At 36.9% G+C, this 17,164-nt stretch overlaps 1 protein-coding gene across 2 annotated transcripts in view; it reads left to right on the forward strand.

The window, feature by feature from the left end:
* The first annotated feature begins 452 nt into the window (after positions 1 to 452).
* The window catches only part of Morc2 (MORC family CW-type zinc finger 2), a 37,805-nt gene continuing 21,093 nt past the window's right edge, over positions 453 to 17,164 (forward strand). Inside the window, exons 1-5 of one of the 2 annotated variants that reach the window (XM_046439510.2) lie at positions 453 to 1,214; positions 7,718 to 7,771; positions 10,157 to 10,191; positions 14,941 to 15,009; positions 15,513 to 15,603. In XM_046439510.2, the coding sequence (XP_046295466.1) occupies positions 1,147 to 1,214; positions 7,718 to 7,771; positions 10,157 to 10,191; positions 14,941 to 15,009; positions 15,513 to 15,603 (317 nt within the window). In that variant the 5' untranslated portion in view covers positions 453 to 1,146. The remainder of the gene's footprint in view (positions 1,215 to 7,717; positions 7,772 to 10,156; positions 10,192 to 14,940; positions 15,010 to 15,512; positions 15,604 to 17,164) is intronic. The other variant, XM_046439509.2, reaches the window with a different exon arrangement.

A 17,164-nucleotide genomic window follows, 5' to 3' on the forward strand; every position in this document is an offset into this window, starting at 1 on the left:
GGTAGTGCGCGAGGTGGCCGGGGCTGTAAACGCTAGCGGAGACAAAGCAGTGGCTGTGGTGGCTGTAGCGGAGGCAGCAGAAAAGCCCTAAACGCCGAATTTCGTGGCTCTGAGTCCTGTCATCTTATCCTGCGCGGCGCGCGGGCGGCAGCGGCGGAGGCGGCGGAGGCGGAGGCAGCACATGGTTCCAAGAGCGCGCTGCGGTTGTTGGGTTCCAGTTCCGCGGGGAGGGACAAAGGCAGCTGCGAGCTCCAGGCAACGCCCGATCGGGTGGTGCGCTTGCTACTGCCCTCGATCCGGGCCTTGAAAACTGAGACTAACTCCTCTTCGTGAGGAGGCGGCCGCAGGACCGAGGCCCGGGAAGGGATTGAGGGGCTGAGGCCGCTGAGGGGAGTGGGGGAGGGGCGCGGCCGCCTGAGGTGATTTGGGCGGGTTAATTGTGAGGCGTTTCAGTGGGCCAGTGTGAGGTAATTTGACCCACCACCCTGTGGAGATTGGGGCGGGACAGCAAGCTAGGTTTGGTCGGGTTTTGAAAAAAGAAATCGCAGTCTGTGCCTAGCAGCTCTTTCAGTTGGGAAGTGGTAAAGCTAGCGCCATATGTACAACATCGACGTCGCGGTCTCCAGCCTAGGGCCTATATAAAGACTGGCATCCCTGGTGGCGAAGACATGGGTGAATGTTCAGTTTTATGACAGAAGTGGGTAAATTTCCGGATTGGTAAATTTCCGGATTAGTAAAGGAAATTTAGGGGAACAAAAAATTAAAAAAAGCCTCGAAGAACGCGAAGACTTGGAAGATGAAGCAGTGACAAACTGCCAACTCAAGGACTGTCTACTTCTGGACCAATCCACTTTGCACTCGGATTGTCTGAATTATCGAAACTTAATTCTGAAAGTTCTTTAGGACTGCAGGTTTATGACGTAGTTTTTTCCAAAATATTACATCATAGTCAACGAGAAGATTAAAACAGATTTGAGATCAATTTCTGTTTAAAAAATCTGAATATATTTTGGATAGATACTAGGTAACTTGTTTCAACTGTCATTAAGGAGCACAGACGTAATCTTAACTGGACGGAATCCTGGAAAATCTGCTCCATTATATATATTTCTCCCTGGGTAAAAGACTGGAGACCTCATTGCAGTTATGGCTTTCACAAATTATAGCAGTCTGAATCGAGCTCAGCTAACATTTGAATATCTACACACAAATTCGTAAGTATTCTATAGGTGCCTCTGAGGTCACCAATAACTCCTTGCTACTAATATGGAAATCCTTTCCCCAGAAATTTTTGCTTTTTCACTCTGGGATGTATCATAGGATGTCTTGAGCTCTGTTGAAGAACTGAGATCAGTGAAATATTTCTTGCTAATCCAGAAGAATCTGATTTTCATTTATGGGATCAAATTTTTCTAATACAAACTAGTTATTCGGAGTCAATGTATTGAGTATTTAATAGGAATCCATCAAGTACTCCTCTTCGGATCGCCAAAAGTTGAACTATTTTAGCATCAACTCAACTTTTAGTGACAACGGCTTAAACAGTTGGGTTTATAACAAATGTTTCCTTTCTAACAAGAAAAGAAGACAAAAACATAAGAGACAACTTATGAGAAGATTCTTTTTTTTTTTCAGCAAACGATTGTCTTTAGCTTCTTGGGAGATTGGTTCCTGTACATACAATACAGTTTGTATAAGTTCAGCAGGAAATGGCAACTTGTTTTCATTGATTTAGATAATCTTTTCCCCAAATGTGGTAAATCACAAAATAACTGTGTTCGTGGTTCTTGAGTTCACAAGTTACAATCACTCCAATTTGGTATAGAATATTTTAGGGTAAACCCAGTCTCTCTGAAATTACCTAGTGGGATCAAAACTACTTTAGCATTTTCATATATTACCTGTTAGAAGGTAAGTATTCTACCATTTTAGTACCTGGAGAGGAGGTTTTGAACAGCTAAATGAATGGTTCCCAATTAAGAACCACCTTTAGAATTGAGAGTGTAGACTTCAGTGATCCAATAGTAAGTAGTACAGTGAATTTTAGCCATTTGAGGAAAAGTCAGTATTATTTGTGATCCCATAATGTCTGTAATATTTTTGTTATTTTTCTGATCAAGGAAATAAATTTTTTTTTTCTGAATAATGAAGTGATTTGCCAAGTGCTGAGGGTGTGGTTTGGTTTTGTTTAGGAAGCTTTTTATTGAATATCATTTTAGAGAAGGTACCACAGAGGCCATCTACTCAAATTCTCACATTTACAAAAGATAAATCTGGAACCTAGTTAGATGAAATCATTATGAAAAGTGCCAGTAGAGCCTTGGGCAAAACCTTGAGTATCCTTTTTATTTGACCTGCCATATTAAGAACAAGTAGGTGAAGGCCACTAGGATGTTCATGGGTGATTGTTGGAAAAATGGCTGTCTCAGTTTTGAGTTTTGGAGTGATAGGGCAAGTTTGGAATTATAGATTTTATGATAATCTTGGAAGACCATGAACTGGACTTCAGAAGTTTGGGTTCCAGCTTAATCAAGGACTATGCAATATAATAATGATAATAGTTAACAGCAGTTAATTGCTTTATGCCAGTAACTTTTAAGCTTTGTCTAATCTGTAAAGTAGACCTGCAGGATAAGGATTATTTTTGTTTTGTGTTTGAGGAAACTGAGGCTCAGATTAAATTACATGCTAACAGTTACACAATTGCTAATTGGCAGATTAAAGGTGCCAGGGTTTAAGACAAAAAGATTTATTGACTACAGTGCTTTAGTGCTTTTAACCATTAGGCAGTGCTGCTTCTATCCATTTTACTTTCAAGGGCCTATTGTCTAAAAAACAAAGATTCACTTCTCACTTTAAAAGTCTTCAAATTTAATGTATGTCAGTTGAGTCTCTAATTTGAGGATTATATGTAAACCCCCCCCTTCTTTTTTATTCTGTTTTGTAGTTTATTAACAATAGCTGAAGCTGGGCATGGTCGCACATGCCTGTAATCCTAGCAGCTGGGAGGCTGAAGCAGGAGGATTGTGAGTTTAAAGCCAGACTAAGCAATTTAGGCCTAAGCAATTTAGTGAGACCCTGTTTCTAAAATAAAAATATAAAAAGGGCTGAGGATGTAGCTCAATGATTAAGTGCCCCTGGGTTCAATCCCCTATACCCCCCAAAAACACCCACAAAAAGCAATAGGTGGTCAATGCCAAGGCAAACGAGCAAACTTAAGTTGTTTATAAAGTGATGTTGGAGAATTTTCTGTTAATTTTATTTACACATGTTGAAACAGAACCACCCACTTGCTTTAACAGAAGCTTGGAAAATTGTTTTGAAAGCTCTGGAATTTCTTATCTGGATCATAGCTCTGACCTTCAAATTTGTTCTACTGTGATAGGACTAGGTAGTCTACTTTATTAGACTTTTTACTAGTCCTACCAAAAGAATGAATGGATCCTAGAACACCAACATTAAGCCTTTTGTTTGTAGCTAACTTGAAGAGAGATCTTCATCTTGGTGGCTTGATTGGAAGTTCATTTTTAGAGGAAATTGAAAAATTTGAATTTTCACATCATGTGACTTATTACTCTTGATATATTAAGTAGTTCAATAAGTCAACTTTGAAGAAGGAGAGATTGGTCTTATGAACCACCTTTGCTCTGTTAAGATCTTAAAATATTCTAGAATGTCTGACATTTATAATATTGCCATATTGTTAATTATGAAAGAAATTGTGCTTTGCTTACACCCTAGGCTAGAACGGTGTAAAATCATTGTGGTTTAGTGAAAAGATGGCTTGGGAGCCAACCAACCGTAGGTTTGACTTCTTGCTGTGTCCCTGAGCAAATCAACTTCTTGAACCTTGGGTTCTTCATCCACAAGTGGGGGATAATCTGGTAGTGTATATGAAGAGTATGTTAAAGTTTATGAAGTTCTTAGCTCATCCATTGTATATGGTAAACATTAAGTGGTGATTATTCTTTTTATATTAGCTTTATGTAAACAAATACTTGGTCAGTGCAGCAACTTGCTGTTTGGTGTTAGTCATAATGCAGATAAATTCTTAGTAAATTCTTCAGAATTTGTTGGAGACTGTAAATGTGTCAAATTGTTTTTTTTGTATTATGTCCTATGGTAACTGTTAGAAGTTATTCTTTGTTTGCATCAGTGTTAAGGACAAAAGGTGGTCTGGGAAATTCTCATGATAGCCTGAAAGTCTAGTTTCTTTTAATATTGGTATTTTTTATATGATGATATCTTAAAGATTTTTACATTAAAGACTTTTTATGCTGTTTTTTTTCTTGTTAAATATTTTGTTTATTTAGTTGTAGTTGGACACAGTACCTTTATTTTATTTTTATGTGGTGCGGAGGATAGAACCCAGAGCTTCGCACATGCTAGGTGAGCCCTCTACTGCTGAGCCACAACCCCAGCCCGTGTTAGAGTTTTTTTAGTAGTGAGTTTTGTGACTGCTATTTCTGATATAGCGATAGTGACATCCCTTTAACATGAGATGTATATCTTAAGTCACTTGGTTTGCCATACTTCTTAGTGGTCTAATAGAATTAGATGCTTAAGTGTAAAATGGTTACTTTTTGTGTCTATTCTTGTTGGTACATTTAATAACTTACTTTGGTTATGATATTTCTGGGTTGTTTTATCTATATGTGAAGTGAATATAGGGGAACCTCCAGAGACTTCAATTTCTTATGACTTAGAGCCAGTTGAAACATAGGTTTACCCTCTAAATATATTAACGCCATTTGAGTGTAAAATGGTTGCTCCAGAATTCTCAGCTTTATTTTCTGCAATTAAATATTGTCAATACGTCCAAGAACTCAGCAGTAACTCCCCGCTGAGTGTTGCACTTGTGGGTAATCTAGTGCTTTAAATTTAGACATCATAAACAAGAATACTATTTTCCTTACACAATAAGCTTACATACATGTGAATTTGTCGGTAGAAATGCTGTGCTAGAAAACTTTTTATTGTGGCATGAGCGGTATAAAAGCCACGATCAGTTAAAAGCAGAAGAATTTATTTTTAAAATGTCTTTTTCCAGATGGTTGCTCTTTTTTGCTTTACATGCCAAAGGATCTTTAGCTCTGTGAAGAAAATATTTTCTTTTGCTACTTATCCATTCTGCATCAGTGCTAGCTAGCAATGAGTATACCTTTGAAATATTATTTGGGAAAGAGGGAACTTGTTGGTATGTTTTTTATTTCTATGATTTTAAGAAATACAATTCTGAGTGTAACATCTGGAAGATCCACTATTAATCATTTGGAGTTCTAGAGAAGATTCTGAGCATTGTCTTTGATGTTCCATGAGTTATCACAAAAGGCTCGTTTTGTGATGTGTATTGCTATCACAAAAATATCCCTTAACTATGTTTTAAAAAATGTTAACTTATCTGAAATATTTGTTTATAGAATGGCAATGATGCTATGTAGAACAACGAAGACTGTTTGGAATTTTTTTGTTAGGTTCTAAATGTACAAGGCGTGTTTCTCACTTTGTACAGAGACAGTGAAAATTTAGATAGAGATGCTTTGTGTTTGCCCTTTTAAGATCTGCTTATTAGAGTCTAAATGTCTCATTTCCATGTGAAACAATCAGAAATATATATTGCTGAAGTATAGTTGCTATTTTTATTTTTGGTTTGTCTATTAGTTTTTCCAATAATTTCTATTCAGCATTCTTCTTTTTATCCCCCCCCCAGAGTTTAATGCATTCTGGTACAAATTGTTGTCTTATATAGTTGTTTTTCCAGTCCCCCCCAACTACCCTGCAACTGTATTTCTGAGATTCCCTGACTTATGTTAAAGTACACATTCATGTTGAAATGAGAAATATTGCAATAGAATTGGTTATTTTATGTTTTTGTATAGCAATCTTTAAAGTTGAAAAAATTAATAGTATAAAAAAACTAATTTACTTGGTAGGGAAAGTAGGTAAGTACTCGGAAAGTAGGTAAGTACTCTATCACCAAGTTAAATCTCTAGCCTTTTTTATTTTATTTTGAAAACAGGTTCTTGCTAATTTTGCCCAGGCTGGCCTTGTACTTTTGATCCTCCTGCCTCAGCCCCCTGAATAGCTGGGATTATAGTTATATTCCACTGTTCCTGGTTTAAATTCACTTTTAATTTGCATTACCTTAATTTTCCAGCACTTTTCTCCCTATTTCTTTTGTAGAGTATACAGAATGATTTTTTTTGTTTATCTAATTCATAATTTGAACAATTTAAAATGGTAATCTTAAAGATTAAAATATTTTTAATAATTAAAGATATGACTTAGGTAAGTTTTCTTTTAGAAACTTGGTTCTTTCATGTAAAATAATAAAGAGGTGGATTTTAGCCAGAAGAAGTTGAGCTCTATTTTCTTAGGTGAATTGGTGATAAAATTTCTACATCTTATTACGATATATTATTTATTGGTCCATCCTTTGGATTAGCAACAGAGATATTCACTGATCTCATGGGGTAGAGTAGTTCTTAAATTCCAGAAGCCAGTAGTTTTATTTAATTCAGAATTCACATTTGTAAAAATGAGTTACTTGAGGAAGACCCAGTGTTCCTGTACAGTTCAGTTATGAGTGTTTATCTTATACATTAATGTTTTACAGTTTGTTTGAAACAGTATGGTAAGTGACTAGAGATTTTAAATGATGCTGGTTATCTAATTTTGATTCTAAATTTTTAGAAATTTTCACTCTGAAAATTTGGCTGAAATTTTTCATGCAAAAAAAAAAAAAAAGAAGAAGAAGCCTGCAGGAATAATTTGGGTATTTTGGGGTATTTGTTAACAACTGATGATGGTAATGAATTTTTTGGGTTGATTTTGTACTTTCTTTAAAAACCATGTGGTTTTTCTAGATGGTTCTATGTGGATATACACTACTTTCATAGCTATTTAGAACTATTATGGTAAATGGCACAATTTAACATGTAAATTAAGCATGCTCAATGAATAACTTGTTAGCAGTTTACTTTATCAATACCTTTGTGTCATCTACCAGTAAAAAAAAAAAAAAGGAAACTTATTACTTTTATGCAATTTATAAGCAAAAATATTCTTTTTGAAAGAGAATGACATTGATCCTGACTTTCTCAAATTTTGGCTAAAAATACAACTTTGTCCACTTTAAAGGAAGAAATTCAAGACCCTCTTCAACAATTGCTTCTAGTTGGACAAGAACTTGGTGTGGTCCTAGGGACTCTGGTAGAGTTAACCCCTTCAAGGAGGGAGCTAGTGGTTGTTTCCTTTAGGAGGGTGCTGAAAGTTTGGGTTGGGTAAATATGCAACTACCAAGTTAATTCAGAACTCAGTAAAGGTATCTCTGCATAAATGGTATGCCTAAATTTTCCTGTGAGATATGCAAAAACTAACAGGAGGTTAAGGCAATGAAAAAAACAGACATTTTTCTAGGTAGAATATTACTATTAGCAGTTATTACATATAGGAACCTTTTAATGCTTAGGGTGGGTTTCTCAATTCAAAATAGGAAGAATAAATATTTCTTAGTAGGTGGGACTGAATAACACATTAAGTGGAATTAGCTCTAGAAAGGCTTGAGTTGTGGAGAAGTTACATTTCAGTTGTGTAAATCAATAAAGCAAATGGAAATTTTAGATTTTTTTCCTTAAAAAATTAAATATTTTATAATCTTGACTTATCAGGAGTCAGTTCAACTTATAATTCTTGTATTGACTATTTATCTTTTCAGAACCACTCATGAATTCTTGTTTGGTGCTCTTGCTGAACTGGTTGATAATGCAAGGTATGTAGTCTTCTAACGTATGAGTCCCCTTGGAATGGAAACTTTTGGGGATACTGTGGCTTTTGCTCTCTGGAGACTTTGGAGGAAAACATATCTGTAATAGTTATATCTCCTAAGATGAGTTCTAAAAAAAGTACTTTTAAGGTCTGGGATTGTAGCTCAGTGATTGAGTGCTTGCCTAGCACATGTGAGGCACTGTTCAATTCTCAGCACCACGTAAAAATAAATAAATAAAAATAAAGGTACTGTGTCCAACTATAACTTAAAAAAATTAAAAAATTTTTTAAAAGTACTTTTAACAGCACACTAATTGATGCTTTCACCTTGTTTCTTAATTAAATTCATTCATTGCTCTTTGTGTTCTAGCCTAAAAATAGTGAACTTATTGTCTCCCAGACCACTGTTCCTTGTGTATTAGAGCAAGATAATTGTGAAAAGCAGGGAATTAAGATAAAAATTTAGGAGTCAAAATTCATTGTTCAGATAAGCTGTGATTTTAATTCGCTCTGCCACTTAATATCTTTAAAACTATGCAAGAGTTTTGTGTCTTTTCCAGATGTATGTTTTATTATAAGGGGACTCCTATTTATCAAAATGTCTTCCGTTCTTAGAAGTGTTCTTGGAAGGAAACACTCTTCAACACTGTTTTTTTTTTTTTAAATATTTATTTATTTAGTTAGTTTTCGGGGGACACAACATCTTTGTTTGTATGTGGTGCTGAGGATCGAACCCGGGCCGCACGCATGCCAGGCGAGCGCGCTACCACTTGAGCCACATCCCCAGCCCTCAACACTGTTTTTTGCTGAGTTCTTGAGTGATGGAATCCTAACTCTAAGACTGAATAGAAGTTTGGGTTTATTCATAGACAGAGATCCTAGTCCAAATCAATAATTTTATAATTGTTATGAAAAATAACATAATATTTTATGACAAAACAAAATTTTATAGTATCAAGTAGCCTTATTCTTGAATGCAAATGGAAAATTCAAATGCATTATTTATTGACCAGTGTTGGTGAGTAATGAAGGAAGAGTAAGAGTTGTCCACAGAAATAGTTCTAAATGTATCTCCAGTTAGTGAACTTGCTTATAGTTTCCAGTGTGTGTACAGTTAACCTGTACTAGTATTACTTGTTGCTATTAACTGGGTTGTTTATGGAGTTGTGCTAGATAACACTGTATTCTATCAGAAAACTTCCACTTTATTTTAATTCTGATTGACTCAATGTTTCTTAATGGAATTTGTTTTAATTTCCTGCTTGTTAACTTAGCAAGACCATGGTGTGCTGAGGCAGGCAGCTTTTTTGTGTACCATATGGTAAAATAGAAATTCGTGGAAATATTTACCCGTTCAGGCACACATTTTGCCAATCTCAAATTTAATTTTTTTTATATATTATTGAGAATGGATATAGCTGTGTGGACTTGAACTCATGCCAAGCGTGCACTTTCACTGAGCCACTGCCCCAGTGCTGTGTGGATTTTGTGCATTTAAAACCAGTGAACTATGTCTCGGTTTCCTTGCTTCTGGTTGGCAGATTGGACTAAATTATTTCCAAGTCTTTTTAGGAGCCTTCATTAATGACTGAATTTGTATGAGTTAGAGTCGAGATGTCCCAATTTCCTTTCATGTCAGGGAGGATAAAATTATGAACTCAGGATTGGTTTTCTGACTGCAGTGTATATAACATTTTGTGTATGTATACAAATTTTCACTGGTCTTGAGATTATAGTTTTCCTTTTTTTTTTATTCCCATTTTTTATTAGTACATAATATTTGAATATAATGATAGGATTTGATATTACATATTCATACATGCACACAATATAACAATGTAATTTGAACAGTGTCACTTCCTAGCATCATTCCCTCTCCTTTCCATTTCCTCTGTCAGTCTCCCTTTGGTTTTAATGGATCCTTTCCGTAGCCTTTCTTTTCCTTTTTTTCTCTAGTTTCCACATATGAGAGAAAACATACAACACTTAACCTTCTGAGTTTTACTTATTTTGCTTATGTAGTTTTTATTTTTAAAAAATTCAATAAGAAGGAAAAACAAGACATTCTTAGAACGTCTTTTTTATGATTATAGTCATGTAAGTGAAAAACACATTTGAGTCATTTCTTAATGTGTAAAGGAAAATGTTCTTAATGATTCTTTAGATATTTTCACCAAGAAATCACTATTTAAAAAATGTATCCAGGCTCTGGATACATTTTAATTTGAAGATCCTGAAGTGTTTCACAGATGCATAAGGAAAATTTTGTTGCCAAATGTGAAAGTAAAGCTTTAACTGTATGTGGAATTTTTTTTTGCTGATTGATATTTTATATTCTCATTTGGATCTTTTTTTTTTCTTTTCTCTTTTTTCCCTTTTGATTTTGCAGAGATGCTGATGCCACTAGAATTGATATTTATGCAGGTAAGTCAGACTTTAGACCTTTCTTCTAATGCCTAGTTTTTTTTTAATTACTTATTACTGTGCCTAAGAAGAAATGAGTGAGAAATACTGGTTTTTGGAGCCTGTGGAGATGGCCCGGTTACTTTAGGTCATAGGTAGAAAAGGTGCAGCTTTGGTCAGGCTTGTTATAAGAACCAAGAAAATTGAAAAGAACACTGTGTGTCCAAATCTATATACATGGATTTGTGTGGATGATGGAAAATTGTAGTGGGGAATAAAATGACCAAGTACTGGTTGTCTTGTTAGGAAGGAGAGATCGATCCTGTTGGAGTTTTTCCTTTACTACCTGTGGTAGGCACCAGTTCCAATCTGGATAGTTTTTGGTATTGAAGAAAACAACTGGTAACTGGGTTTGGCATTGGGTTTGCAAAGATGTTCTCAGGCAGAGGTATCAGGAATAGGACTGCTTGGTTTGGGATTTGAAGCTATGGAAGCCTGTATTGTTTTGCTTACTTGATTCTGTTTTTCTGAGAGTGGTTGTAACAGTGGAAGAATTCTTAGTCGTTATCATGGCCTTTTAGTTTTCTTTAATAGTTTGCTTTCTTCCTGCTTGGAATTTAAACCAGCACCTTTTTTGGTCATTTGAATTCTAAAAATTTAGAAAAAAAATAGAGACAGCTTTTAAATCCAATTTGATTAGTGTGATGTTTTCCTCCTATTTTATGAAGTCTTCTGGAAGGTTTGAGATTTTATTTGAAGTAACATTGTCTTGCTTCTGAAAAGTTTCTTTATGTGAGAGTACGCAGTTATCAAATAACCCCTTTTTTATGAACCCACTTGATAAGTGGGAACAAGCATACAACTAAGTAATTATCAGAATCTCCAATGTCATGCAATTATGAAGACTTGCTAGATAGAATATGATGATTTCTCATGGCTAATATACTTTGGACCAAAGAAAATATTAGAATACCTACATGTCATCTATACTACTTAAATTCTGAAAGTGCCCTGCTGAAAAAAACTCCATCAAAGTATTTGAAGTAGTCTCCTTTTATTTTTAGAAGAAAATAATAGGAAAAGGGGATACAATAGAAAATGTTAAAAGATGGTTACTAAATCCTCGGACCTTTCCAAGCCACATCCAAATTGTGCATTCAGGAGTGGTAACAGTTACCTCTGAAAGAGATAGTAGCTGTTTTAAACATTGCAAAGATGATAAAGCAGAGATTGGGTCTCTACTCCAAGCAAGGAAATTTAATTCTTGACACTTAGAATGCAGAACAGTTGCATTTCAATTTAAATGAAAAAAATCCATTGTACATTTATTCTGTGCTTAGTGCTACTCCAGTTGTTCTTTGGGAAAAGACCAGAGAGGAGGAGGTAAGGTTTTTGCTCTAAAAACTTAGTCTCTAATTGGAGAGACAGCACAGTACAGATGATTTAGAGAAAGATAACTAGATCTTGAGGGAACCGTCAAGAAAGTTAAGGATTAAGTGGTATAATAGAAGCATCAAGCACCACAGCATTTCAGAAAAAGATTTTACTCCATGTATCTTAAAATTGGGAGCCTTGACTTTTATACTTACTCTTTTATACCTTAGGGCCTTATTAACACATTCAACAAGAGGAATCAAAGCAATGGAATCAGTACTAATCTTAGTACTTTGAAGTTTTTATTGTTAGTACATGGGTAAAAGTATTTTCTTGTCTCTTATTCTGAAATTGGATTTATTGATCTTGAAAATTTCCCCAGACATCAGATGTAATTTGAAGTCACCATAAAACTACACCTTAAATACTGCCTTTAAACCTAACAAGGGAAAAAAAGAAGCCAGTCTTTTGAAGTACAGAGGTGTTTGTTCATTTACCCAAAGTGTTCTTATTAGTTGGACTGAGACCATAATAATGTGTCTGTCAGAAGTAGTCTCTGGGTTTTTATTGACCATTTCTAAATTTTCTGGGGTAGTGCTCCCATCTCTTAAGAAAAATCTCTTTTGTGATGCCAGGACAATAAATGGAAAATAGAGTAAATGAAACAGAAATTAAGATTGCAGAATATAATGAAGAGTTTGGATAGCATTTTTTCAGCAGAGCACTGCATACTCTTACATAAATAAAGGATGCCATTACTTTATCACTTCTGGCTTTTGACTTATGGCTTCATTTTGTTTGTCTTCCCTTCACTGACTTTGTTTTTCAAGCCAGACTTGGCCATGTTGGAGGAAGTTTAGAAGTGCAGCTTTCTGAACTGGTTCTAACAGATTTAAATAGCACTAACAGAATCTGAGGCACAGCTGCAAAAAAAAAAAAAAAAGCAGTTTGGTCTTTGCTTTTTCTGTTGCTTCCAAGATGTATGATGGGAGGGGGAGCACTCAACCCATTCTCTTTAGACTCTTCTCCATCCAGCATTCCCTTTCCTTCATCCCAGACCTTTCCTTGGAGCCTTCGGTATCACTCAGTTGACACCTGATATCCTTAGTTGATACCTAATATCTGAATAAAGTAAATATTAGATATTAGGGATGACTCTCTATGGTGAAATGTCTGGGAAGATAGTTTTGAGCGGGGACACCTTCTTTTAATTCTCTTGGCTTAGTCTAGATCAATGTTTCTAAAGGGTGATCCACCCATGAAATTTCAGTATTACTTGGGAGAAATGAAATTCTGAGCTCATCCTGAGACCTATGCTATTAGACTTCAGCAGAGCCCAGATTCTGTACTTTCACAAGCTCAAGTGATTGTTATGCATACTGTCTTTTGCTCTCTCTGTTTTTTCCCCCAGCCTCCTTCAGCTTTAAATCCTTTTCTTTTTCTTTTTTTTTTCCTTTTAATAGTTGTATATGGACAACATGCCTTTATTTAATTCATTTTTTATGTGGTGCTAAGGATTGAATCCAGCACCTAATGTGCTAGGCAAGCGGTCTGCCACTGAACTATAGCTGAGCCCCTAAATTCTGTTCTTCGCTTCCTCTGTCATCCACTGCAGAAAGTAGCAAAGATTAGACTATTTTAGACTATAAGGTCCTTGAAGACAGTGATCACACCTGCTCTGTTCTCCGTTCTTGTCTCTGTCACAGACCCAGGCATAATAGCACAGTAAAATATCTCTAGGCTAGAGTTAGAATACCGGCTTTTACCATGCTCTGTACCTGGCCCAATTTGAGTCTCTGTATGATACTTTGGTTCTTTCAGATAGAAACTTTGATGGACTTTTGCATTTTTCTTGTTTCCTGCTTTTCACATCTCATTTAGATTCCCCAGACTCTGATAAGAAGCATTGCTATGGGGAGAGATTTTTTTTAATCTACCAATAGTATGAGCAGGAAGACCCTCGCCCTTGAACTTTCAAGAGGCACTTGTAATGAATGTTTAGCTTCCTGAACATTGAAAAATACTTGAAAATCTCTCTGGTTTATAGCCCTTCTGAAATAGTATTTTAAATTGCATTAACTGGTCTTTTTAATAGTGAGCAGTCATGACTCACCTGAATTTTAGCCTGAGGGGAGGACAAAGAGCATTTTAAACTGAGATTTGTCAGTATAGATAGTTGTACAAAGTTGGTGAACTGCAGCTTGGGTAAGATTTAAAAAATCCTCTGTTAGGGGCCAGGCTCCAAAGCAGTGTTGGGCTTGTCCTCTTCCTTTTAGTAGAAGTGCTACTTTTATTTATTTGCCAAGCAGTGGGCTGTGAACAACATCTATACTAGGGAGATTGGCCTTAGTGCTTCTTTTTGTGGCTTGTGTGAGTCCTCTGCCTCTATCTCTGTTTTAAATCCTTCCCTCTTTCATGCACTTCCCCAATTCTAAAACTAGTTCCTCCATTGCACCTCCATTGCACCATTGTTGAGTCAGAAGGCACCTAGGAATCTAGTATATCCCCTGTCCCTATTTGAGAATCTCTTCTTCATTGTCTGACATGCTGGACCCAGACTACTTTGGGTTACCACTTGCTACTGTACAGGGCAGCTGCCTAAAGAAGAGATTCTTCTAACCACTGAAACTGCAGCAGTAGTCTTGTTGTATTCCCTTTCTGTTGGCCAGGAAGCCCTGCCACAGTTGCTGTGTATCTTATTGAAGGACTGTTCTTCCTTCTAGTCAGGCAGGTCTAGCTGGGAACCAAGCATTTCTTGCTGCACCTTGTGTCATCATACCCTTTCAAGGATCCATAGCTAGCAGGGGATGTAACAGTGAATACAGATAGCTCAGAAACTGTAGTTAGCCTGGGGATGGTCATATATAGACAGTAATTCATCTTTTAGATGACTGTATTCTATGTTATTACTGTATCTATATTATGTCTGGCTTCATTACTTAGCCTGAAGAATATCCCAGACTTAATTCACAAAAGAAGGTACACTGGTGAGTTGGAGCAGAGTTGATGAGGTACAATGTGTAGTAGAGTACTTACATGTCTAGGGTCCATAGTATGGGAAAGTTGTGAGAGTAATCTAAGTAGAAAGAGGCAGAAGATGACTGAGGTTTGAGTGAAATATATGCAAATTCAGTGGTTTTTATTGTGGACCAGTAGTCCCTATGCTTGTTATAGATTCTCTCAATTTTTGTTATGAAGGAGAACACACTGGAGAACCTTTGGTGGTAATTCACACCCTCTGGGGACCTGAAGTTTAATTTGCACTAGCTAGGGCTATTAGAAGTAGAAGGTAGGTTTGACCTGAGCAAACTTCACACTGATCTACCTTCCATTCATGCCCACATTACCACCCTCTAGTGGATAACAGCCTAGTAAAGGCAGCTACTTCTTTTACAGAAAGACGAGAGGACCTTCGAGGAGGATTTATGCTTTGCTTTTTGGATGATGGAGCAGGAATGGATCCAAGTAAGTGATGAGATGATTGTTTCTTTGGAGGAGGATATAACCATTTTTACAAAACACTGATTAAGTAAACTTGTTTTTCTGTGGCCTCACTATTGTAACTAATAAATCCACCTGAGGAGTAAGAAGTCTCTGACTTAATTCCTCTATGTATTTGTCAGGTCTTGGCCTGACATGGGAGATGGGATCTAAATGGCAGCCTGAAGTCAGTCAGGTTACTTGTATCTTGATACTGTATTTATCAACTTGCACAACATCCTGGAACCAGAACTACCAAGGCCTTTCCCAGTCTGTTTACCATTTCAGCTAACAGAGAACAGGTCACAGTGTTGGTACTGACAGGCAGGCAAAGGTTACCTTAGTTTGCCTCATGGTTGCAAATTTCCTTGGAGTTTTTTAGCAGACACACAACCATGCTTGAACTTAACAAGTCTCAGACATTTCACTTTGAAGGTCTTGGGAGAGAAATGCTAAGTATTAACTTTCTCTTGTGTTTGCTGCTTCAGGTGATGCTGCCAGTGTAATCCAGTTTGGCAAGTCGGCCAAACGAACACCTGAGTCTACCCAGATTGGGCAGTACGGGAATGGGTTAAAATCGTAGGTATACTAGAAGCCTATCACAGGGCTCAACACAAAATCAAATGGTGCTGTCCTGCTGTCCTTCCTCTTGTCCTTCTATACCTCTAACTCTGAAACAGTAGGAGAATCAGGAACAGTGGTTTGTGACTTTGCTTCACAGATTGAAAAGTATGCACATCCAAACAAATTGGGGTGGGAGAGGCTATGGGTTTCTCTTGACACTATTTTAACTGTACCTCTTCTTTGGAAATTCTTATTTTTATCCTTTGGTTGAGGATGTGGGTGGTTCTCTTGTGGCACCAAGATATGTCGGAAATGGTGTTGCTTAAGGTGTAGCTGTTTAACTGAGCCCCTGGTGCATGTTATGTTTTGTGTCAGGCATGGGAATTGAGACACACACACACACACACACATACACACACACATACACCCATGCCCTCACACATACACACACACGCCCTCACACCTGGAGGATGCTTTTCAGTGCACATGTCCTGTAAGGGCCTATAGCAGGAACCTACCTACTATCTTCAATTCCCTTGGGACTTCTTTCTCTGCCCTTGGTTTCCACTTGTTTAGTGTTTGGAATGTGTTGTTCTGGTTTTGAGTGAAGCCCCAAGAGAAAGGTTTCTATTTCTGAAATGCTCACTTCCAGCTGCACATACCTTTGGATGAAATAAGATTTAATGGAATTGGAGTTTGTGCAAATGGAATTATGGGTCACATTTCAAGTTTTGCCGTGGAAACATTTTATTTGAGAGGATGATGGTTTAATCTGCCAGTAGCCTTGGTTCGGCCTCACATGCAGTGTGCTTTGGATATGGAGAAGAGAAAGTACTTCCAAAGAGATTTTTAGGAGTCTCTTCCTAGACTTTGTGATTTCTCTCTCAGGGCAGAAACCAGATGTGATGATAATAAGCTCTTACCATTTACAAGGCGCTGTGCTAAAAAATGGTTGATCTCATTTATTTCCCACTGTAGCCTATGATGTGTAGCTGCTGTTATTTTCAGCTGAAAAAAACAGGTTTATAGGAGGGAAATGACTTGTCTACATACAGAGCAGGGCTATGAACCAGGTGTTTTTGACTGCAAAACTGGAGCTGCTGTCCATTCCATTTCAGTCAGACAAACTTAAGGTTTAAACTTACCTCTTGAGCTTTGGTTTCCTCTTTGTAAGTTGCAATTATAAGGCATGCCAAATAGGTTAAGGATTATGCATCATTGCTGTGAGAATCCCTAGCCTGGTTTTGGTTTCTTATTTTATTTTTCTTGGGATCATTCTATAATGGATTTTTGGGTAAGACCTAGGGATCTGTGTGTGTGTGTGCTTTTTTTTTTTTTTTTTTTGCAGATGAAATGAATCACCTGTGATGATGATGAATCACTAGGAATCTTCCCCAGAGGATTCTTCTTCTTCTTCTTCTTTTTTTTTTTTTTGATTCCAGGGATTAAACCCTGGGCACTCAACCACTGAGCCACACATCCCCAGCTCTGTTTTGTATTTTATTTAGAGACAGGGTCTCACTGAGTTGCTTAGCACCTTGCCCTGTTGATGAGGCTGGCTTTGAACCTGAGATGC

This window comes from Marmota monax, unplaced genomic scaffold, assembly GCF_021218885.2.
Source record: "Marmota monax isolate L192 unplaced genomic scaffold, Marmota_monax_Labrador192_F-V1.1 WCK01_AAM20220418_F8-fsc00253, whole genome shotgun sequence".
NCBI lineage: Eukaryota > Metazoa > Chordata > Mammalia > Rodentia > Sciuridae > Marmota > Marmota monax.